The sequence below is a fragment of the Lycium barbarum genome, chromosome 11 (assembly GCF_019175385.1).
Source record: "Lycium barbarum isolate Lr01 chromosome 11, ASM1917538v2, whole genome shotgun sequence".
Taxonomy (NCBI): domain Eukaryota; kingdom Viridiplantae; phylum Streptophyta; class Magnoliopsida; order Solanales; family Solanaceae; genus Lycium; species Lycium barbarum.
In genome coordinates this window covers 120,193,977-120,219,929 of record NC_083347.1, presented here as the reverse complement: position 1 = coordinate 120,219,929, position 25,953 = coordinate 120,193,977, and the positions used below count along the sequence as shown (strand labels likewise).

The 25,953-nt window shown below is 35.0% G+C and overlaps 1 protein-coding gene across 1 annotated transcript; it reads right to left on the bottom strand.

The window, feature by feature from the left end:
* Nucleotides 1-9,500: 9,500 nt before the first annotated feature.
* On the bottom strand, nt 9,501-13,848 carry LOC132618954 (receptor-like protein kinase HSL1). Its single transcript, XM_060333936.1, has 2 exons — nt 11,106-13,848; nt 9,501-10,230 (listed from the first exon to the last, which is right to left on the bottom strand). Exons 1-2 carry the CDS (start codon nt 13,714-13,716, stop codon nt 9,839-9,841), a joined length of 3,003 nt encoding a protein of 1,000 aa, XP_060189919.1. The 5' UTR covers nt 13,717-13,848; the 3' UTR covers nt 9,501-9,838.
* Between the last annotated feature and the right edge of the window lie 12,105 nt (nt 13,849-25,953).

Here is a 25,953-nt window from a genome sequence, read left to right as displayed (position 1 = left end):
TTCTTCTTTTTTTTTTTTTTTTTTTTTTTTTTTGTGAGGAAGGATGCATTTAAAAAAAAAATCACAGATCAAATAAAAACCTCTATTTCAAGTAAAAGTAAGTGGATTAAATTACGACTATATAACTTATAATTATAAAATATTCTCATTCATTTTTTACAAAGTTCCATTTAGTATATATCAGGAATGACAAGATTAATTCATTTCTTAGATGAAAAGTGCCTTGATTAACGAGGATTAAACACGTTACATAAGTAATTGGTATAAAAAAAAGTTCCGCCAATACTAACAACGGATGCAAGATTAAGTCACTTCAATAATGAACTTAAAAAGATAATTAAGAAATAATGTTCGGAAATAAATCATAAAATCACTTGATACATAAGTGTCAATACCAATGTCTACAAACTAATATCACCTTAGTAACATACTATAATTGAATTCCATATTTTCAAATATATGTGAAAAATAACATGAGTAGATCGAATAGATAGTTAAATATATGTTACATCATATATATTAATAACAAATGTAACGTATTTGTTTCTCTGTTTATGAATTAATCTTAAATTGTTCAAGGGATCAACATTTTAACCATATTTACCTAAATCAAAACAACAAAATCACGTGGTAATTTTGCAGGTAATAAAATCCCTAAGTAAATCCCAGGACAACTAAAATTGCAGCAAAAAATCTCTAGGTAATTCCGCAGGTAATAAAATCACCAAGTAAATTTCCAAGAAATAATCCCCAGCTAAAATCACAGCAACAAAATTCTCATGTAATTTCCTAGGTAATAAAACCCTAATAAATCCCCGAGTAAAATCACAGTAACAAAATTCCTAGATTATTCCGCATGTAATAATATCCTCAGGTAAATTCCCAAGAAATAATCCCCAGCTAAATGCGTAGCAATGAAATCCCCAAGTAATTCCCCAGATAATAAAATCGCCAGATAAATCATTAAGTACTAATCCACAGGTAAATCCGAAAGTACCATTACCTGGGGATTTTGTGATGAGTTCACAAAGGAAATAAATATTTTTATATTTTTGGTTATTTACCTACGGAATTACCTAAGAAAATAACACTTGGGGGTTGTTTTCCCAAATAAACCCCCAAGTAATATTTTGGCGGTAAATGGTGCTAAATTTACTTGCGGATTTGCCTGAAGAATCGTATCCACAGGTAAATATTTTAGAAATTAGGAATTTTTAGCTTTTCGCATGAAAATCTGAAGGAATTACCTACAAAAAAAATTCCCAGGTAAAATCCTCATGTAATTCGAGTTTTTCTTGTAGTGGATAGAATTAATGATTATTTGTTGGATATATTTTTATCTGTAGATTTTTGATTTATTGGACTAATAATGAGATATATAGTGCATAATATAAAACATGTGTTTGGTTTATATTAGAAAAAGTGGAATAATTTTTTTTTTAATTTCCAGTTTTAACCTTAACTTTTTCAAAGGACTTAGGGAAAAGAATTTTGGAGAGGGAAAACGTGTCATTTTTGGCAAAAATAATACCACAAACGTGGAATAAGCAAATTTTGGATATATTTCGAGATTAATCCTTTACCTCTCATACCAAACGACTTATAGTATATATGTGTAATGACCCGTTTGGTCGTTACACACTTTTTACCCTTGTTGACCCTTCTCCTAGCTCCGTTAGAGCATGTTTGACTTGTAGGGATGGGTAGCGCGGTTCCTGAGGCGATCCAAATTGGTTTTGAGGGGATTAGAAGCATAAAGTGAAAAATCGTTGACCAATAGTTGACTTTTGGGTAAACGAACCTTTTTGGAAATTCTGTCGATTCCATGAGGTTTGGAGAGTGGTTTATAACATGGTGGGGTGATTGGTTCAATTCCCGAGGTACTTGAGAGTGTTTTGGATCTTTGGCTGGAAATTTGACTTTGGAGGTTTTGGGGGTTGACCGACTTTGGAGGTTTTAGGGGTTGACCGAGTCAAAATGACCTCCATGAGATTTCCAAGGGCGCGGGTGAATTTGTAGCATGTTTTTACATTGATATGCATATTTGATTTGTATCCAAGGGGTCTCGGATAAGTGTCGGGTTTTGAGTTGGACTTGGTGAAAAATCAGATTTTTGCTCGTTTCTGATGCCCCGCCTCTGCGGGCATGTATTCACTTCTGCAGGTCCGCCTATGCGGGACTTGGCCCGCAGATGCGAACTAGTGATGTGGTATGTGACTCCGCAGATACGAAGTCTCTTCGCGGAGGCGAGTTCGCATCTGCGGACAAGGTGTCCGCGGATGCAGAAATCACTGAATCAGAAAATCCTTTTTGTTTTCCAACTTCAAATCATTCTTCCATTCACCAAATTCATATCCTAGAGAGTGTTGTGGGCGAAATTGAAGAGCTTTTGGGTGATTTCATCTTGGGTAAGTTCCTTTACTTTCTCTTGTAATTTAATTATGGTTTAGGATTGAATTTCATGCTAGTTTGATGATTTAAGTTGGGAAAGAGGGGTTAGGAACCTTAAATTATTTTTATGATTTCCTTTCAATTCTCTAATGAGTTTTATGGCAAGGTTTCTTAATTTCTAAGCTTCTAATCATTAGGGATTTAGATGCTAAGTTGAATCTCTTTTAATTTCTAGCATTTGAATATATGGAATTTGGGGATTTTCTATTGGTGAAATTAATGCTAATTGGGGACTAATTGATGTCGATGATTAGTAATTGAATTTCTTGAACTTCAGATTGACATTTTCCAACTCGTAGTTTCCCAATTTACCCTTGTGGGCCCGGGGTCGCTTTTTAGGGTTATTTTGGGGTTTTCTAAAAGCATAGTAATATTTACATCATTAGATTCGTAGTTTAATTTAAATCATTTAATTGCTAGACTTTGAGCGTTCGGAGGCAATCCGGAAGGGGAAGGCCCAGATTTGAGGAGTTCGAAGTTCGTGCTCTGCTTCGAGGTAGGTTACGACTTATCTTCTTAGACTTTAATTAGCGAATACAATGTGTTATGTATAATTGTTGATGGGGAAATCATGATAAGCCTTCGGGCATGGTTGTGGTGTTAAATCCACTAGGTTAGTATGATTTCAGATTATGTAGCCTTGTCATCGTTCTTTATGCAATTATTGAAATGTGATAAGCTGGTATTTTACCAATTATCTCTTCTTTAATCTTAGATTTTTGTTATTTTTGATTGATCAAGTTGTGCACTTAATGTCGTTTACTTCTATTTTACAGTTTTATGTGATTTAGAAGTGATCGGGATAGAAAACAAGTGAAAACAAGTCAAAAGAGGCCAAATTGAAGAAAACGAAAAAAATGGCTAAAAATGCAAAAATGGATCAAACTTGCAAAAACTGAAGGTTAGGGGCTTATTTTGTCATATTTTGACTTGGGAAATTGGGGAGCTATAAGAGCATGACTTGGGAGCAATTATTCTTATCTTTGGCCATTTTCAAGCTTTGAGAGCTAGGGTTTCATCACCCACACTTTGGAAAAGAAGATTGGAGCACTTTAATGAGCAAATTCTTAATTCTTTCTTCAATTCCATGTTATGTATTGACTATCTAAGTGTGTACTAATCCATTCCATTACTTGAATCGTGTTTAAATATTCATTGTCCAAGTTTTGGATTAAAACTCTTGTTATGCTTATGTATTAGAGGATTTTTATTTCTAATGAAGTGGGTCATTGCTTCTTTAATTAATCTTGTTCTTTCATGTTTTTTAAGGGATTAGCTAACCCTAAGACCTGCCCTAGTGTTACATCCCGTATTTTTGAACGTCGGATTAATTGTAAGTTGAGGTGGGGCCCACACGTCAAGATTTTTTTTTGGGACATGTGACAAATTATATGAATCACATATGTGAAGTTAAACACAACTCAAGAAGGACCCTTGGGCCAAATCCAAGTGGAAGTCCTCCAAACGAATATTTTTAAGAAAACGTTTTCGGGTGACCTGACTTTGGGGGGCAAAAACGGTATTATAAGTTTGGAATTTGGAAAAATACCAAGCAATAGAAGTTGTAGATAATTGAATTATCTTTCCAACCATAGGTCGTGGGTCCACAGGTGACGTCGGAATAAGGAGATATGAACGTTTTAAGGCAGGAGGGTCGAGTTGAACAGTAAATACGGTCCAACCCGAATCCAATTCGGGTCAGGCCCATTACCCATGCTTTTTAATTAAAAAATTTCGGTCTCTCTCCCTCATTTTCAGACCAAGATCAGCTAGAAAACTCTAGAGAAAAAGAGAGAGAGGAGAGCCTAGAGAGAAAACCATTTTTTGGCCAAAATCGGAGCCCCGAATCCCGAAGCCCGTGAAGAGAAAAGTGTTCTACGTCGCGTTGCCTTCGATTTGAGCTAAAAATCAACCAAGAAGAAGGTAGATGACGTGGTGGCTGTGCAATTAAGGTATGAATAAGGTTCCTTTTCATTGTTAACAAGTTTATTTAGAGTTTTAACGGTTTAGAACGAAGAAAATAGCGTGATAAATTCGTTTGTTGGTATGGTTGAATATGGGGTTTGAAGAAAATTTTGGATGAAAAAAAAATGTATTTAACTTGTAGAATGTGGAGGATGTTGTTATTGATGTTATTTAGTATCTTGATTGTGGTTGTTGTAGATTCTATACTAAAAATAAAGATTTGATAGTTTGAAAGAAAGTTGTAATTGTTGAAGGGATGTTGAAGAAGTCAATGTGACATTAGTATGAATTCTTATATTGTATGGATAATAATGTTAACATGTAAATTTGTTGGTGTAGTTTGTGAATTTGGAAGGAAAGAAAATGTGTTGTCATTGTTATTGTTGCACCTTGAGGAGTTTTCGGGTGAATTATGGATTTTGGTGGAATTTTTGCATATTTTGTAGAATGATATGAAATACTTTCGAATTGTATTTGAATGATCTTAAATTAGTGTATGAATGTGGAAATGTTGATATTGATTTGAAAGTGCAAAGTTGAATTGGAAGTTGTTGCACTATATGGAAAAGAAGACAATTTATGATAGAATGTGTTTCTAATCGATTGTTGATGGTTATTGGTATTGTTGTTGGTATGGTTGTTGATATTTGAGCCGAGTTAAATCTCGGGGATGTTGTATATATAGGGGAGATGCTGCCCAAATTTCTGTAGACAAGAATTGGTTAAGATTGAATTCTTAAAGCCTTATGATTAATATTTGGTAAATATGACCAATTGTAGATTTTGGACGAAACGGGATTTGAATTTGGAGAAGCGTAAGGAGCGAATAAGGTATGTAAAGCTATCCCGATTCTTCTCTTGGCATGTCCTAGATGTACTAGGATTGGATTTGAGCCTCGGAAAATATTATGTCCATTGGAATCCGCATCTGAAACTGTCACATTTCGTTCAATAGAATTGAACCCTTTAAGTATGCTTTGTTGAAAAATTATGCAAATTTTCCCCAAATTGCTTAGGAAGTTATGGAATGCCCTAGGACCTTTGTAGGTGACCCCATAAGCTTAATATGCGTAGTTTGAGCCCACCGCCTTGTTTGTCCCGAAGTGGGCCCACTATTTCCGATTTTACCCTTTTAGTGGTTATGACTTGTCTTCGAGCGTTTTTTTTAAAGAAATGTTTTAACTACTCTTGTAACTACTAAATAAAACTTGTTTTAAATATTCTATTAAGTCTTGTAAACTGTTTTGGAACTTGGAAACGAACTTAGAAAGATTATGCTTCCGTAATTCATTATGACATTCGAAATTCACTTATTATGATTCCGTCCGATTTTATTGATTTGATTCGTCATTTGATATGCCTCATTGAGTCTCTGGAAATATATAAGGTATTTTATTGCATTTAGTTTCTCACTACTCCATTCGTGGATGCCTCAATGTTTCCCACACTGAGCCCGGGCCAGGATATGTTGTCAAGCGTATTCCTCTGCATTGTTCGCCGCGCCTCGAGGTGAGGGGGCAGGTATACATGTACATGGGTTGTGGAGTATGTTGTGCCATGTACACATATTCTGATATGATATGATATGATCTGTTATGGTCATCTGATATGATATGCTACGTTACGGGGTTATACCCCTATTCTGATCCTTCTGTATTGTGGCACCAACGTCGGGAGGGTGGCCACGTTTTGTTTGCCGATTCCCTTGGCAGGGGCCGGATATGATATGGCATATGTTTCTGTATACACTCTGTATGTTTTGAAAATATACATTTGATACTTTGGATTTTACACTCACTTTTCTGTACGTTCTGTACCGGTTACGATTTTGATTCTGTGATTCAGGCTTTACATATTCAGTACATATTTCGTACTGACCCCCTTTCTTCGGGGGCTGCGTTTTCATGCCGCGCAGGTACAGACGACAGGTTTGCTGATCCGCCCGCTTAGGACTTTATTCTGCTATTTTGGAGCGCTCCTTTATCCGGAGCCTATATTTTGGTACAGTCTTCTGCTATTGTTTATATGTACGCTATTCAGGGGTACGACGGGGCCCTGTCCCGTCTTATGATTCTGTTATGTTCTGTAGAGGTCTGTAGACATACTTGTGTGGGTTCTGTATATGTTTTGGGTTACTATGATCTGTGACGGCCTTATCGGCTTCCACGTGCTATATCTGTTCACCTGCAATATCTGGTAGCGCCAATTGACTTTTATATTGATATATTCTGCAAATATGCTCGTTTGGGTTATTGGGTACGTTTGGGTGTCCAGCACGGACACTAGTCACGGTGTACGGGGTTGGGTCGTGACACCTAGTCCTTTTCTTGGTTGACATAAGGATGTCTCTCTAGCTCTGGGTCATATTGAATCTTTTCCTTAGATGAGGATTGAGTCATACATCAGATAAAGAAAATATTTCATGTTATATGTGATCAAATAAGAAAAATAGGTTAAATACAAGAAAGTAAAAATGACTCTGAATTAGCTAGCACCAAGAATTGTTTTGAAATTTAATTGTTGCCCAAACCCCGACAACATGACCAAAATTTGACGAGCACAAAACACAATGATAAAATAAGCTCATAACTCGTCAAAAATAAGAACTCGCCTCTAGGGGAATAGGTACAACTATTTATTGAAATAATTCTTTGACTTGAGAGTGGTTAATTAACATCACAAGTGTGCGAAACAAATGTTGTGAAAGCAAGATTAATCACATTAAGTGAGAGAGCTACGAGAGATAAAGAATATCAATGAGAGAAATAAGGGAGATTGACAACAGATACACATGATATTGTCAATTAAGAAATTAATTCTTTTTGACTTTCACCTTTAATGTCTAATCGGTTCTTTTGAGATCAATCATTAGTTATCATATTTCAGTCGAACAAGTATTACCGTTTGAATAATCTCAACCTCTTGGATATGATAATAGAAAGTGTTGTTAATGTATGCCTTGAAAAAAATCAATGAGTTTTTCGAGGAAAAACGTCTTGTGCATGTTTTCATAAGGGAAGATTCAACTTCTAATTTACAAGTCTCTTTCGATTACTTCGCAGAATTACAAATTGAAACCCCTTTATACCATATGAACTTATATATCATGTGATTCTTCTCTCGAACGAGACAGAGTAATGAGTAACTCCACAAATTCTACTTAAAATAATTGACTAGTGAAATATAATCGACGATCTACATTCATGTCAAAGCCGCAAAGGGAAACTATTCCATGAAGGAGGAGAAGTACATCAAAATAAGAATTAGTAAGCTATAAGACAATACAACCAAACGCTCAACTCAAACTATCGTATTGAATTGAAATTGATCGAAATTAGTTACCACTAGAAGGGTAGTTTCATTGTAAAGTTCAACTAAACTTGCGGGTGAAAATTCACTACCAAGAAACAGAAAAAGGTACAAATATAACATCATGTTTTAATACAGATTAACTTCAAACTTATTAGCAATAAAGAACGTTAGGAATTTTTGGTAAATTTACAATGTAGTAGGAAAAATAAATTCCATCCTTTTTTTTTTTTCAAAAGTCAATATTTTTAATTGATGAATTAAGATGCACGCTATGTTTAGTCTAATAATGTATTTTAGCATTCATACCCAAATTACAAAATTATATGATTTAAATCATCTTTAAATTTCACATGCATTTTCAATATTAACAGATTCAAAATCTGGTTAACTCTTTATTTGTAATTGAAGCAATTGGGAAGCACAATGTATTTTATGACTACCTAGTACAAGCTAACAATTTAATGCAATTTTAAATCACAAACTCATTATTTAAAAGAGACGAGCACGAGACTGACTTTTAAAGATAAAATAATTAAAGAACTAATAAGAAAATTACTATAATACAACTAAAGAGCTTGTTTATTACTAGAAGGCCAGTGGAAACCAGTGGTTAGATTTCATATACACTGTTCTTCTCATGGAAACCAGTGGTTAGATTTCATCTTGCTTATCTCTATATTGCAATTCTGTGTTTTAGTGTCTGTGTCAATATATATAATGTCGGTATCTATTTGCGTCATTATATATACTTATCAGAAAAAAGGAATTAGCTACTAATTTCATCGCTAATCTATCAATAACTAAGTTGTATACTAGCTTAATGTTTTGATAATATATCATTAATCCGTTGCTAAATAAGGTTAGCGACAAATTTTGTTGTTTAGCTATAAAATTTGTCTTTCGCTAGTTCCTACGTATCTCAGATCTAAACTTATTGTTTGAATGTGTGCATTTCATCTTATATCACCCATAATTTCATTTTGATAATTTAATTTCAGTCTGCACTGGACTGGATATAGATCTTGAAATCCCGGGACTCGAGAAAAAACTATTACCACGACTTAATACTTGTGAATGGCTTTGTGATACCATTGTTGGATTTGTACGTGTGCACGTCCTTTTTTCTTTTTTGTTGAACAACAATGTGTACATTAGACTATACGTACATACAACAAATGCGATAAATCCATGTAATGCATCTGGTTTCCAGGTTGATTTTAGTATTTTTCCTTATCTGCTCTAGTTTATTTGTCTTTCATGTTTTGTACGAATAATAATGAAGAAAGTTAAACAGATGACTTTCTGTTCATGGATAAAATTGGACTCAACTTCTAAAGCTGGTTGAGATAGAATTTTGGTACTCATACAATTCATCATGAAATTTTCAGATTTATCTATAAATGACACATTTGCACTTCTCCAAAACTTTTGTCCCCAAATCATTCATTTGAAGCAAAGTCAAGGTAAAATTGAAAATAAAAGATTATCCAAAGTCTATCAGCATAAGTTAGCTTTTGAAACTAGTAAATCATATTGGATTGGTGTGACTATCATATCTAAAAGGTTAAATTGGTCGACCACACAATTCTTAAATTGGTCGACCACACAATTCAACATGGTACAAGTAGAAGTCCGGGTTCAAGTACCACCGCCATTTATGCAAAAGATTTAACATATTTATATTAGTTACCACTAGAAGCATTAGTTTCATTTGTAAAACTCAACTCAACTTGGTAGTGCAGATGGCAAGGATTCACAAAAAGACATGCTGGTGAAAATTCAATATCATGATACAGAGTAAGCCAGTAAGGTACAAATTATATAACATCAGGCTTTAATGCAGATAACATTAAACTTGTTAGTAATAAAGAACTTCCGGAATTTTTGTAAATTTACAGTGTATTAAAAAAACATCCATCCCTTTTATATTTCACCTCAATTTTGTCTTCCCCTTCTCTCCCAAAATAAAGCAAACATCAAGTGAGTACTGATGGACAAACAATTACGCAATTAGCCGATGAAATAAGTCACAGATCTCCACTTTCACGATACAACAACTATGCCTCAATCTCAAGCAAGTCGAGCTAGGATTTAAGCATGTTGACTATCTTTAAGCTACATTTTCTTCATTTAATGCGTCTTCGTGGTAATATGGGGTCAATTTGCCATCAGTTGATGCTGTCTTGAGCTGGTTTCCAGCACCAACTTCTTGCAACATTTTTATGACTTTTCTCATCGAGGGTCGGTTTATTGGGAGAGGGCTAGTGCAGAGGAGGCCAATATTTAGAACTTTGCATATCTCCTCCTTGAAAGAACAATCCAGCTTCAGGTCAATAACATGATCTATACCCTTCTGGTCCAAAGTAGCACAAACCCACCTGACCAAATCCTTTTCCCCATATTCGGGATCCACAGGGAGTTTCCCTGTCACTAACTCGAGGATTACCACGCCAAAGCTGTATATATCACTCTTCTCATTCACCCGAAGTGTGTAGGCATATTCTGCAACACGAATAGAATTTAGTACAGTGGGAGTAGCACTACAAGAACCAGAAAGTAAATATAAACAAAGAATGACCATATTACTATGCTGTGTTGTTGGAGCGGAACTTAGTGTTAATGTACAAGGGCACTTAAAGAAATATGTTGCTCGGATCCTCCAAATATGTTGTTGCTCCCGTATCACATACTCCAAAATTGAATAACTTTTGGAGGATCCAACACACACCGTTGCATTTTTTCAAGGATCCGAGCAAGATAGATTAATAGATCCAACTCGGCTTTGGGTATCTGATATGGGTGCAAGTCTAGATGTTGGATCCTTCATCACATAAATTTTAGCATTAGGGAGTATGGATACGCGTGCAGATACGGGTGCTGAGATACAACCAGTAAGTGTATATTACGACATATAAAGTATATATTTCGATTAATTGAAGTTATTGAACTAAAACTAATAAAATTTACTTATTTATAAACGCCTAATATTGTATCCATAACATATATCGCGTAATAGCAAAGCTTTCTCATACTTTATTTAGTATGGCATATAAACTTCAAAATCAAATCAGAGATTCAATCAATCCATACTTCTCGATTAGAGATGTAGTCAAAACACCTTCAGTAAGTTGACCAAATCCAGTGTGGAACCCACACCTACACCCATGTCGTGTAAACACGAGCGCGGCAAGAATTTTGAAGAGTCCGAGCAACATAGGTGAATGGACGAAATTACTTATTACTGTCATGCGACATCACTACAGTTTGCAATTTAAGGCATAACAATTTGTAACAAAAATCAGCATGGAATCCATATGAACCAATTTCAGCAAAATCATGCAATTTCGAACTCCAAAAGCGAAAATTAATCCTCTTACCTGGAGCAATATAACCGCAAGACCCTGCAATGACTGACATAGACTTGGTTCCCTTGGCATTGTCATCAATCGCCTTTGCCACACCAAAATCAGCAACTCGAGCTCCAAACTCCCCATCCAGCAAGATATTGTTCGACTTAAAGTCTCTGTGAACAATCGGAGGAGCACAATCATGATGCAAGTATGAGAGTCCCTCGGCAGCATCCATGGCTATCTTACATCTAATAGGCCAATCCAACAACCCACTTTTGTTACCATGTAGCAAATCACCTAGGCTTCCATTAGGCATGTACTCATAAACCAAAAGTTTGCAACCCCTTGTACTACAACAACACCATAGCTTAACAATATTCTTGTGTCGAATCTTGCCCAATGTCTCAACCTCCGCTTCAAATCCATCATCGTGAAAGTTACCTTTCTCGATGTCATCACAACTCTCGTTTGCTATTTTCGAACTTCTTGAAAGTTTTTTCACAGCAGCAGCCTCGCCATTACTCAAAACGACCTTGTAAACCTTCCCAGAAGAACCACTCCCGATTATGTTGTCTTCATCTAGTGCTTCCAGTATTTCATACTCATCGAAATCCAACTTATGAAACGACATCAAAGTCCATTTCGATCTATCCAGTCTTTTTGCTTTCTTGAAATTCCTATACTTCCAATAGAACGAAACCACCCCGAGTACGAACACTAAAACAGCAAGTATGAAAATCAATCTCAGTAACCTTACATAACCAGCAGTACTTTTACCTCCATCTCTTCCATCACATAAACCCACAATATCTCCACACAAACCAGGATTCCCAAGAAAGCTATTTTTATACATTTTCTTCGCGTATGAAGGAGGAATGCCACCCGAAAGCCCATTATTCGATAAATTCAGCTGATTGAGCCCCAAATTCTGCAACTCAATTGGAATTTTCCCCGAAAACTTATTTCCTGATAGGTCTAGATAGTTCAAAACAGATAAGCTCCCGATTTCCCGGGGAATTTCTCCCGAAAAATCATTATTTGCTAAATTCAATTCATTCAATTTCTTCAAAGAATGAACCCCACTTGGAAAATTACCACTTAATTCATTATTGTGAAGATCCATCCTTCCCAATTGCTCAAGATTCACTATACTAACCGGTAACGGCCCTGAAAACTTGTTATCATTTCCCACAAAATCAACTAGATTTTCCAAAAAACCAATCTCTTCAGGAATATTACCCGAAAATTTGTTCTTTGACAAAATCAAAGCTGATAAATTCGATGCACTAGCTATCGTTTTCGCGATCCCACCAGAAAACAAATTGTCCCTTAGCTCGAGCAACGAAACCCGTGGCAGCCCCCAAAATTCCACCGGAACATCGCCAGAGAACTTATTACGCGCTAATCTCACGCGTAATAAACTCCGACATTGTCCCAAACTCATCGGAATTTCACCCGAAAACGAGTTATCTATCATCAAAACCTCCTCCAAAACCCCGTTTTCGCACAAACTCTCCGGAATCTCCCCGGAAAACTCATTGTTAGAAACATCAACAAAAACCAATGGTGAAAATTTACCAAGATCTTTAGGTAAACTTCCATTTAAACTATTATTAAACAGCTTTAACTCATATAAATTCATGGAATTCGCAATGCCTTTAGGTAACTCACCATACAATTTATTCTCATATAAATTCAATGACTCAAGTGGCAACTCACATAACTCACCCGGTATCAACCCGGTAACCCGGTTCATCGACAAGTCGACCCGCCTCAACGCCTTCATATTCAACCACCCATTAACCAATAACTCACCAGAAAACGAATTACCATACAACTCAATTTGCACAACACTAGTTAACTCAGTTATCCAGCCAGGAATCTCACCGTACAAGTTGTTTAACGCAAGGTCCAAGTTAACAAGCTTCTTTAATCCCCTTAACGTATACGGAACCTCACCAATTAAGTTACAGTCAGTTAACCATAACACTTCAAGATTCGTTAAGTTCCCAATTTCCGGTGCGACCCGACCCGGTGAAAACGGGTTGTACGATAAGTTTAACTGTTTTAAACTCGAAATGTTTCCAACCTCCTTTGGGATTGTCCCCGTCAGCAAATTGTCAACTAAACCAAGAACTTCAAGTTCCTGGAAATTACCAAAACTTGCTGGAATTTCACCGGTTAAGTTATTTCCAGTTAAATCAAGGTACTTCAAATGCGGTAATTCAGATAAACTAGCTGGAAGTGTGCCTATTAACAGATTTTGCGCTAAGTCAAGATGCACGAGAGATTGACACGTGGATAGTTGATTAGGAAGTGTTGAGTTAATGTTGTTATTGTAGAATGAAATGTAGTTTATGTTTTTTAACCGGCATAAAAGAGAAGGAAATGGACCTGATATGTTTGTGTTTGAGAGGTTAATTGATGTAACGGAATGAGTTATAGGGTTACATTTTATGCCGAACCAGTTACATGGTGAGTTGTTGTTGTTGTTGTTGTTAAGGATGTTCCAGTTTGAAAGAACGTTGTTTGGGTCGTGGAATTGGTGTTTTATGGTATGTAAATAAAGGGATTCTTGGTTTAAGGAGAGGATTAATGTTGGTAGTAATAGGAGTGTAAGCAAGATTTGAAGATGCATTGTTGAAAATTGAGAATTAAAATTGTTGAAGGGGATGAGTGGTTTGTGTGGGAAATGGGAGAGTGACAGAGTAGTATGAAAGTGATTAAAACATTGTTGTAAAGTTTGATTATATATAGAGAGTCTGTCTACTAAAAGTTTTTCTCTCGAGATGATTGTGTTTCTTTGTTTTTAATTCGGCTAGCATTCCTTTGTTTCATTTTACACTAAGGGTGTGTTCGGTACGGAGAAAAATATTTTTTTGAAAAATAATTAAATTTTTATTTATTTTCTCATGTTCGGTTAGATAGTGAAAAATGAGTGAATTTTTTACTTATTTTTTTATGTTTAGCTGGTTGGTTGAAAATATTTTCCGCAAAATACTCACCCAAGCCCACCAACTTCACCCCAACCCCACGACCCCATACCACACCAACCCCCACACCCACGCACCCCCACCACCTACCTGACCCACCCCCAACCAAATCCCACCCTCGAACACACTTCATCTTCACCCACCCCTACCTCCACACCACCACCCACCACAATCCCGCACCGTCGCTTCATCCAACCCTCCCACCCACTCACGCCTCCCAAATTTTCAATCTCATATATTTTATTTTACTTATATAAAAAAATGGAAAAAAAATTCTTACCGACTCCCCCACTACCCACTATCCCTCACCACAACCCACCCCCGCCACCGACCCCTTTCAAGATTTTATTTTTTAAATTTTTTTTTTTTTTTTTTTTTTTTGGAGTGAGTGGTTGGGTGTTGGGGCGAGATGGGGGTGGGTAGGGTGTCGCAGAAAACCAAAAAAAAAAAGTTAATTTTTTTGGAGGGGGTGATTTGTTGGGGGGATGGGGTGGGTGTAGAAAACCCAAAAAGAAAAAAATTTAAGCATGGGGAGGGGGGTTTGGGGTGGTGCATTGGTGGTGGTAGGGTGGTTGGTGAAATGCCACTTGTGGACTTGTTTTTCCTACTTTGGTTAGAGAAGTCATTTTCCCTATTTTTAAGGAACTTGTCTTCCTAAAAATAATTTGACCAAACGAACATGAGAAAATTGGAAAATATTTTCCTCCATACGGAGCACGGGTAACTTATTCAGTATGAGACGAAATTAAAAAAATATTAAAACTTATAGTTTTAAATACAAGATTATTTAAAATAAAAATGTTTTACTAGTCTACGTACACACCATCCTGCCGAGACCACTTGTAAAATTACACTTGATATGTTGTTATTGTTGCTTAGAGCGTCCTAAAATATAAAAATATATATTATAAGTACTCCTGTCAGAAGGAAATAAACAATAATGTTAAACTTGAAACTCTCATTTCAAATTTTGAAAACAATGCGGGCTATTTCTTATGTTGTCTATTATGCTTTCATAATAATGTTGATCATGCTTTACATATTCAGTACATTCTGCGTACTGACGTCCTTTTGTTTGTGAACGCTGCGTCATGCCCGGAGGTGGCCAGGGAGACAGGCTTGATCCATAACTTTATTACTCAGAGACTACATAGCTAGGGGTGTTCATGGTTCGGTTTGGGTCGGTTATTGGTTAAAACCATAACCAAACCAATTTAGTCGGTTTTTAAATGTCTAAAACCATAACCAAACCAAGTAAAATAATAACCACCGGTTTGGTTATTGTCGGTTTGGTTCGGTTTTTCGGTTTATGACTAGCCGTGACAATTCAAATATTCTCTCTCTACATTCTTCAAATTTCTTATGAAACTCTTTTTTCCTCATAGCCCACAAGGGTGAACTTTGCTGCATATTGAGGGAAAGACACGTTGTTGGCAAATCAGGTGGACCAAACTTGCAACGCAGTTTAGATTCAAAAGAACAAGTCAAATAGAGGTTTCAAAATACAAACAACCCTTATGCTTACGACTTATTAGAGTTGGGCTTGGATTGTTGGACATATTCCTTTAAGACATGGGTCTTAAAAATAAGTAGACCAAAATTAAATTAATAATTAAAAGGTATAAAATATCTTTAATTATTTGTGAAAAGCTAATATTATACATATAAATAATTATAAATTTTATGTATATAATTATCGGTTTGGTTCGGTTATTTATTCGGTTATTTTTTACTATAACCATAACCAAACCAAATATTATCGGTTTTTAAAATTTAAAACCAAACCAAACCAAACTAAACCAAATGTCGGTTATTTTATTCGGTTTGGTTAAATTTTCGGTTTGGTTTTGGTTTTAACCAAAACTGTGAACAACCCTATACATAGCGGAGCTCCATTTCATTCGGAGCTACAACTTTTGGTATTTATTCTTTGTGTGCATATTTATGGGCATAGCGGGGTCCTGTCCTGCCTATATGATATAACATACTCTCCTTAGAGGCTCGTAGACATGTGTATATGGGTAGATGTGTTTGGCCTTGTCGGCCTATATTTTGGATATCATTTTGTTAGCCTTGTCGGCTTATGTACATTGTTGTGGGCATAATTGTGATGATGATATAAATGTATTGTTGCCCAATGGAAATAGTATGAATGAGGAATAAAAGTATGATTTAGCTATGTGGCTCACCTAGATGTAAATGTGAAAGTATGATAAGAGGTGCCCGGGCGGGTTAGTACCGGGTGCCCGCCGCGGCCCTACGATCGGGTCGTGACAGGCTCAAAGGCAAAAAAAAAACTATTTTCTAATAACTGAGATAATATCGGACCTATAGTGTATCGAATAACTAAGTTTCTCAGTTTGAAATAGTACAGGGCCAAAATTGCATATTTTTTAACCCATGGTCATTTTGGGTGATGAGAATTTTTCCCTTTTCTTTTTGGTTTCTCATTGGGTATTTGATACCCGTTTTGAATTTCCCCTAATCTTCATTCTCGTCAAAAAATAACACTTTAGAGGGAAGAACCTTCTCTATTAAATACGATTTCACTTCGTATCAATTCTCTTACCAACAATAAAAGGATACTTATCATCTTACGATAACTTGATAGTGACAAGGCTTTCACTCCCTCCGTCTTATTTTAACGGTCGTTTTATCTCTTTTCATGCTCATTAAGAAGATAATAAATGTATAAGGTATAGTTTACTAAATTGTTCACATTTAATGAAGGTTAATTGATTTTTTTTCTTAAGTATTGTGTATACTTCTTTAATATTTAGGATATAATTGAAAATAATTGTTAACTTTAGTCTTGAAATCCTAAGTGACAATTATTTTGAAACAAAATTTGAGATAAAACGACAGTTAAAATGAGACGGATGGAATATTAACTAAACAAATGATTCTTGTGCTGTTACGCAAAGTACGTGACAGCCATGGAATCAAATCAAAATCCTGGATTTTATCGTGAAACAACAACCTGGAATTTATTTAGTGTAAATAACAAGACACAAGATAAACAGTAAAAAGTGTGTCCAGAGTTATCAAAACAAGGTAAGTCAAACAGAGCAGTTAAAAATGTAGAGTTGTTCCAGAAATTCCCCTTTCCCAACAAGTACTCTATGACATTACTTGTTTCAAGATCTGTAAATGTCGTTTGGATTTTACACTAGCATTGTACTTCTTCTCTCAATTTTTACTTGTACTGTATTTAATTTGGCGCACACCTTAAGGGGTCGGTTGGTACAAGGGATAAGGTGGATATTTCAGTATTAAGTTTATTATTAATTTTATACTTTGTTTGGTACAAAGTATAAATTTATTCTAGAATAGTTTTATATCTTGTGTCAAATAGAGTATAAAATGAAGCCCAAAACTAATCATGGGATATCCCACCTTATCCCATCATAGTTGGGATTATTTTATCCTACATTTCAGATGAGATAAATTAGTCTCAGGACTATAATTCCAAGATTATAATATCGGGATAATTTAGTCCGCTTATCAAACGATCCTTAAGGAGTCATAAATAGAAGGACAATTTTACTATATCATCTTTAATTATTATTAAGTCATCTAATTATTGAAATCAATTAAACATACTTTACAAGTTATGCAGGCACTAACAATTCATTGAAGTTTACAACCTAGTAATTAATAGCAAGGGTAAAAATAGGTAAGGAATGATAAATTATCTTTTAATTTTCTAAACCGGACAAGTAGGAACATATGTTCTTACTATAGATGACAAGTAGAAATGGACGCATGAATTATAAAACTTAAACTGTTTAAGTAATACATACACTGATAGTATAAAAACAATTACGTTAAAAGTGTATTTTAACTCAATATACAATAGCAGATTAATTTCCATTTTTATTAGGTAATCTATCAATGCTTCTCATTAAATTAATTTACATATAATTACCTTATAAATAAGATGATTGCATAAATATATATATATATATATATATATATATATAACTTAAATTTGATTAATCAAGTGGTGGCAGTGTGAATTTTCCCATGTGCAATGTGGACTGTGGTAATCTCCATCTTCTATAAGGTGTTTTTCAAGTTATCTTGGTAGCTTCAACTTCAACTCATTGTTTTTTCCATTCACGACATATTCATTTTCCAACAAGAAATGATGTAATTTTGTTGGGGGTGAAAAAAGGTAGTCACGAGTTTGATAATTACTGTAGTTTTGTTGCTTCATACATAAACTATTTCTTTAGACACCATAAATAAATCTTGCAGTACTTTCTAATTTCTGAAAATGGTCAACTAAGTAAGATAGAAATTGAAATAGAAACAAAAAGAGGGATTTGTTTGAGCTTGAGAGGACAAAACATGGAGTTGCTGGACAGAATTTCAACCATTTGGAAATGAAGAACAAATATAGTGTATTTGACAAGCAATCCAACAAAGGCTCAAAAAATTATTAGCCGAGTACTGTGGTGAGATGAATGAGATATTTTTACCTTCAATTCGGGATTTTGGAAGTGGAGAAATTTTTTATAGTGTACTCTTCCCTTTCAATGACGGATCCGGAGTGTAACCTATATATAGGTTCACGGAAACCAAGTAATTTTTGCCAGATGTTGTATATATGTTAAAATATCCACATAATATCTATTCTGTGATATTAACTTGAAAATGAAAATACAAGTAGGAACCTATAAACTTTAAATTTTGAATTCGCCTCTATTCCCTTTAATGGGCTCTATACGGTGCATATTCTAATTAATTGGAAATTCACATCGGAAATATGTTGGAAATTGACTCATCAGAAGAGCTTTCGATGAACTTTCCATTGGATATCCAATATTGCAGATGGCGTGGCGACGAATATATCCATAAAAAAACTACATTTTTTGGCAATAATGATTACTGAATATCAAATACCAAATGATTAAAAAGGAAAACTCTAAAAGTTTCTTCTCTATCCAAATGAGAACAGCCTTTGAACATTAATGTTGGTATTTGAAGGGGGTGGAAAGGGAACACAAGTAATTATTATGTTGTATTTTTTTCTTCAATCTGTCTACTAACACCTTGGGTGTTGGAGCAATTGGCTAATGATATAATAAGATTTTGCAACCACATGATTTGTAACGTTAATTGTGTTTTAATCTTGAATATATTATTAGTCAATTTTGGGATGTACTAATATTATTGACCAATGTCGGGTAGGAAGCTAAGGAGTTGTAGCATATAATTTCGTTGGTAATTTTCTTAACTAGGGTGTCAATTTGGTACAGAGGAAAATGTTTTTCAGAAAATGATTTTAAATTTTCCTATATTTGATTGGTCAGAATATTAAGAAAATAGGTTTCTTAGAACTCAAGAAATTAATGAATTCCGATATAGGAGTAGGGAAAATAAGTTCTATATCTAACCACCTCACCCTCACTCAGCCACCCTCACTCAGCCACCCTCATAGTGTTGTGCTAGATTACATATAAAAATTCGTTGGATAATAAATCTTTTCTTACTTGCCAAAGTAAATGAGTAAGCAAATTTCTTAGTTTTCAAGAAAATAGCTTTCATGGAAATTTTTTCCTTCCTACCAAACGCACCCAAGTGTAAAAATTTCGTTGATGAATTTAAACTGATATTCGGTTGCTATGCCGATGGAAAATGTATTAACGAATATAGAATCCGTTGATAAATTTACTAATACTAATGATTTGGCCTTTGGTTAGGACAACTTTAAAATAGAAGTCTCTAATTAAGAGTGATAAATGTATGTTCGCTTTCACTAGTTCATAACAGCTAATAGGGATCATAAACATATGTGAACTGCATGAAGCGTGGAAGACATACTTATTTCCCTTTAATTTCTTCATTCTGAATTTTCACTTTTTGCATATGTGACCAAGATCTTAGCATAAAAATGATTGAGCATAGAGTACTTATTGTGTAAAAGTGTATCATAAGATAAAAGTAAAAATAGTAATACTTGTTGGTGTGCGAATAAAGTAGCACATTGATAGCTGGAAAAAAAAAGAAGCTACTTATAAGGAGTTGGATACTCTTAATGATGTGAGGCTTTTTGGGAAAACCGTGCGGGCTTAGCCCAAAGCGGACAATATCACATCATGTTAAGAGTATCTTTGGGCCGTTTTAGCCCAACAACTAGTATCAGAGCTAATGGTTTGGCGGGACGAGTATGAAGATGGCGGAGTGTGGCGTGGGGCCTGGCTCAATGCCTTTGCCGGTCTACGGGCCGGTTTACGATCTTTACCCGTAGCTTTGAAGACGCATACACAGCCTTTAGGCTTCGGTGACTGTAATACTCTGACGATGTGGGTGACACACAGACTCTGATCCATGGTATGATAAACCGTGCGGGCTTGGCCCAAAGCGAACAATATCACATCATGTTAAGAGTATCTTTAGACCGTTTTAGCCCAACAATACTTACTATGCTTGCAAGCTAGGCAAGGGAATTAAAAGAGAGATGTTTGCGATCAAATCAAAAAGTGATCCAAATTAAATAAACAAAAGATCTCCAAGGTGCAAGGCTGACAACACGGTCAACATTTCCCAATACAAGTTTCCATAAATCATAAATCATAATTAAATCATAATTTATAACGAAAAATCTCTCAATTTTATCCGCTCCCTCCGTTTACGTTTACCTGGCCAGTATTCTAAAAATAAATTTTCACTTTTACTTATCACTTTTAGCATGTCAAGACAGGACAATTTCTTTTTCCTTGTTTTACCCATAGTATTAAATACTCACTTCAAATCATTTTTCAAATCCAATAAAAACATGCACTAATTAATATGGGTATATTGGTTATTTGTGCACTTCATTTATTATTTCTTAAAAAGCGTGCATAGTAAAAAATGGACAAGTAAAGTGAATGGACGGAGTAATTATTATAGAAGTCACAAAACTATTAAGCTGGTATGGGTAGTTATAAAGATGGTTAAGCTTTCCATTTAAGCTTTCCATCTAAAGTGACTTTATTCATTAAGCATGTGGGAATATATTTATTTCATTCAGTTTCCTATTAAGGTTTATTTTTTTGGAACATAAGGTTTGAATTAATAGTTGAGATGGTACAATAAGTATGGGGACAAAGAAAAGGATAGAAAAAGGAATTAAACCATCATGTGTTCTTCCCTCCATTTGTGTCTACAACTAACAACATAGGAGAGGCAAAAAGTTTCTAATTAAGGTTACTAGATATAGACAGTGGCGATGCCAGAAATTAAAAAATAAAAAAACGTATATCGATAGAATTCAATAATTTATATATAAACAAAAAAAAATTATATTTACATAATATATATAATTTTTTTAGGAAGAGATTCAATAGGACTAGCCCCAAGGTACACAAGCTAAAAAAGAGTTACAAATAGGAATTGTGTCGACCCATTTTGAGTTTCTATATCACAAATTTTATAATAGAAGAATTAAAGCTAATTAGTCGTCTATCCAACCACTTAAACTGAAAATAGTTGGCCAACCATGTATATAGTATATGGATAATACATGTATAACCGTGTATAATCAGTGCATTATGTATACCGACAAGGAAAAGTAAACAGTAAATATGGCTAATTATTTTTTTTAAAGCCCTTTCATATTGTCCTCTCATGGTTGAACCCCACACCATATCTCTCTTCAATTTCCAACATTTTCCAAAAGTTTCTCATGGGTGAATTAAAGACTTTGCCCTCTTCTCTTTTCTTCTTTTCTTTTTTGTCATCCCCTTTTTAGTGAAAGAAAAAAGCTCATAGTCTTTAGCTGGTTGTGTCCTGTGGGAATTCACATTCTTCTATTCTATTGCATGTACAGCCCCATCTTGCCTAGCTTTCTCTTCATTCATATTAAAAGAAGAAAAAAAACTCCATTTAAATATAATACTTTAATTTTTGAATGATTAGTTGTGATGGACTTGCAAACCTTTAGATTATGTTAATCAAACAAAAGTTCACTTTTATCTTCTTTTCTTCCTTCGCAATATTCCAATCTGATAAAAGAAATAGAATGCAAGATGTAACAGCCTGTTTTCAAGTACGAATCCTGAACTTGTTTTCGACTTAGTCTACTTTGATTTCATTTATGTGACAAAGTGAGCAAATTCTGTATCTGTAAAATACGGGAGAGATTCTGGATATTTAAGAAAACAAACTTTAGATCTTAAGAACACGTTTTAAAGTCGTGCAGCCCTTATAGGTCCAAAGCGAACAATTACTACTGGGCATGAAAGGTTACAATCTAACAATCAAGAGATTGTATTATTACTCTATATCTGCGTTGTATATGCAACTATACTTACATAAAATCATTTTAATACCCTAGTTATATGATATTAGTATATTTTTTCTTTGCTCCATCTACCTGTAAATATCTTTAGATCATAAGTGCATAAATTTAAATTCGTCGAAAATAGTTGTTGCGCCAAACCTCATTATTATATTGGACGGGACTTCTGTAACTGTCCTAAAATGACGGGCATTAATGATTTGTGTTTAATTCAAATTTTCTTGTAGACAATGCAGCATATCTCTCACATGAATAAATGCTTTAACTTGTTTGATAAATTAGTGATCAAATTCAGCATTAAAAAAGAGAATCGAAATAATTAAGTTGGGAAATTTTGTCTGTTGTTATTGATGGGATACTGCATTATGATCATTGTCTAAAGCCTAAAGGACATACTCAACTTTAAATTCAGGTTTTATTTCTTTTTGTGACGATAAATAACTATATGTCCACCCACCTATCAACCCCCCCCCCCCCCCCGCCCCTCCTCAACCCCGACACACGCGCACACACATTTCTTGATTCAAACTAGTGACAAAAAACCAGTGAACAAATACCTAAACATATTTTGTATATTATATATTGTGGCTACTTAGAGTTGATAGTGGTTTTTGAATATCTCTGATTTTTCATTTGTTGGTCAAGGTTACAATTAATTAGTTAGTCTTCATAACTACTGTGTTAAACATGACATTTAACCACTATGTTTGATGGATATTTTTTGACTTGTGCTGCCTTGTTAGATCAATGCAGGTTTGTTGGAAATTAGCATATGATTCTCTAATTGAAGAAAAATATTTTGTACTTGTGGGAGGAAGGTTCTTAGGCAAGTTCAACAGAGCGGTGGTTCGACCGAGTATGTTGCATGAGGAAATGTTGGCCAGTCAAGAACTCTCACGTTCATGAGAAGATGAAAGTTGCGAAAATTAAATGAGGATGTTGCGTTGTATGTGTTGGCATACAAGGAGAAATAGGATTAGCAATGACGATATCGGGGACAAGGTGAGAGTGGCCTCGGTAGAGGACGAGATGCGGGAAGCGAGGTTGATATGGTTCGGGCATGTGAAGAGGAGAGGCATGGATGCCCCGCCCAGTGCGGAAGTGTGAGAGGTTGGCTATGGATGGTTTCAGGCGAAGTAGAGTTAGGCCGAAGAAGTATTGAGAAGAGATTGCCTTTTTCCGAACTATTTTCATTTGCCATGACTATTTTTCCGAACTGCTTTCATTTACTTTTTCTTGAACCGATGGTCTATCGGTAGCAACCTTTCTATCTCTTAAGGTAGGAGTAAGGTCAGCGTGCACTCTATCTTCCGATTCGTCTCAGACCCCACATGTAAGATTACATTGGATATGTTGTTATTGTTGTTGTTAGGAGGAGGGTTCTTTTACCGTTTGATAAAAAGTGGAAACACCAAAGTTGTTGAGCTAATTGAGTGGATTGTATTTTTTTTAAGATAGATTAGTTAATATTATCAAGAAAGTCTACTTTCATTTTGGCAAATGTAAATATGTACAAATACATATTAAATTGTAGCTTCTGGAACACCGTGATAAACCGTCTACAACTAAAGTTGGTGAACTTTGTACACAAGAGACCTTTGGAGGGAAAAAAAACATGCAAAGATAATTTAAATTTAAAACCAAGTTACCAATATATAAATTTAAGAAAGTGCAAGATGCAGTAATTTAACGCTGCACCCAAAAACAAGATATGAACTTCATAACCGAGTTGTAATGACATCAATAGTTTCACTTAACTACTTTTAAGTTACTATTACCTCTTGTTCAGTATATCTTGCCCGGCTCGCCTTGGATGCAATTGAAAAGCACTGGACTTCTTTTTATTTAATAGCTGGGGCAAAACTAGAATTCTAGTTACTATTAGTTTGGTGGAATCCAAAAGCTCTAATAAAACCATATATTTGTGCTAAGGATTCTACTTTAATGTGTAAATAATTTATCCAAAAGTCAGTACAAAAAATTGAGTGGATTGCCCTTCCTGTGGATTGGCCTTTAATTTTTGTCCCTCAAATTGGTGATATTTAATTTTTGTCCCTATTTCTAACTTAATGAAATTTGTGTGCCAAAGTACCTTTGGTACATCTACGAAACCAAAGATTCGGGATCGAACCCCAACAGAGTAAAAAATAATAATTTCACAAGGCAGGATTTTCACAGAAATTATGCCTATTTGGGGGTAAAGTTACGTCTTAGGCATAATTTTTGTAGTATCCTACAGAACTATACCGGACAAGGGATAAAGTTACGCCTTAAGGCATAACTTTATATAGAAACTATGCCTTAAGGCATAACTTCTATATAGAAATTATGCCTTAAGGCATTGTTCTATAGGATAACTTAATTTCTACAGAACTATGCCTTAAGGCATAACTTTACCCCGAATAGGCATAGTTTGCTATGAAACCTTGCCTTGCGATTTTGTTTTGCTCTACTAGGATATTACAGAAGTTATGCCTAACTTTACCCCGAATAGGCATAATTTCTATAAAGATCTTGCCTTGCGATTTTTTTTTTCCTTTTGCTGGGATTCAAACCTAGAATGTCAGGATATTTTCGGTCACTTTTTAGTCAAAGGACAAAAATTAAAGACCAGCAATTTGAGGGACTAAAATTAAAGACCATCCCTTATTTTTTTAAGAATGCAGAATCCATAAACTCAATATTTTGAATCTACCTCTGCAGCTAAGAGCGCTTTCTTGTGGTAATTAGTTTTTACCTAAGACTCAAACTGAAAGAATTTTTTCATAGACCAATGGAACTTATTGATCAAAAGAATATGTTAGTAATGGGAACAAACATGAACAAACTTGTTTTATCATAACATTCAACAAGGGTAGCAACATTTCTAACTTGGATTAAATTAGAGAGATAACTCTAAGCCCATGGGCTAATCATGGGCAAGTCCATTGATATATTGGATAACACATTGGACATTGAGTGGGCCAGAACCAAGAAACTTGGGCTTTTATGGACATGCGATTGACTACATACAAAAGCAGATAATTAGAAATTTCAGTCTACAACCATGCAGTATCCCACAAAAAGGGGAAAAAAGGACTAGCTCCACTTTTGCATTTTACACCTAGAGTTACATTACATTAACATACCCAGTTGAAATCCCACAAAGTGTGGTTTGTGAATACCTAGAATTGGGGTTAAGAATAAAATAAGGGTTGCTTGAAGTGGCATGAGGGAAGGGAAATAAAATAAGGCTAAGGTGGTGAGGTGACATGCCACGTGACGTTCACCTTGCTCAAATGTCAAGCCACATGGAATGTCATTGGCCATGGTGGAAGGGTTAACTATTGAAGGGCATTTATAACAACTTTGCTAACAATAGAGGTGTTTTTGTTCGCAAAGTATAACGGAGATTAAATGTAAATTATTTTTGAAAATAGAGTAAATCTGACCCTTTTTCCTTTACAAATTTAGTCATTTCTAGCCCCTGTAATATCTTAGAGTTTCACCGTGGATGTGCAATTTGAAATTTCATGATAGTAACTATTTTTTAAAAGACAATTAAAACATGGCTAATAATCGCTATTTTAGATTTCAAAGTTTTTAGGAGGGA

Coding starts and splice junctions, on each gene's coding strand:
- LOC132618954 (XM_060333936.1), bottom strand. CDS start 13,716: ATGCATCTTCAAATCTTGCTTACACTCCTATTACTACCAACATTAATC. Junction 10,231..11,105: donor TTGCGGTTATATTGCTCCAG/GTAAGAGGATTA, acceptor TTCGTGTTGCAG/AATATGCCTACACACTTCGG.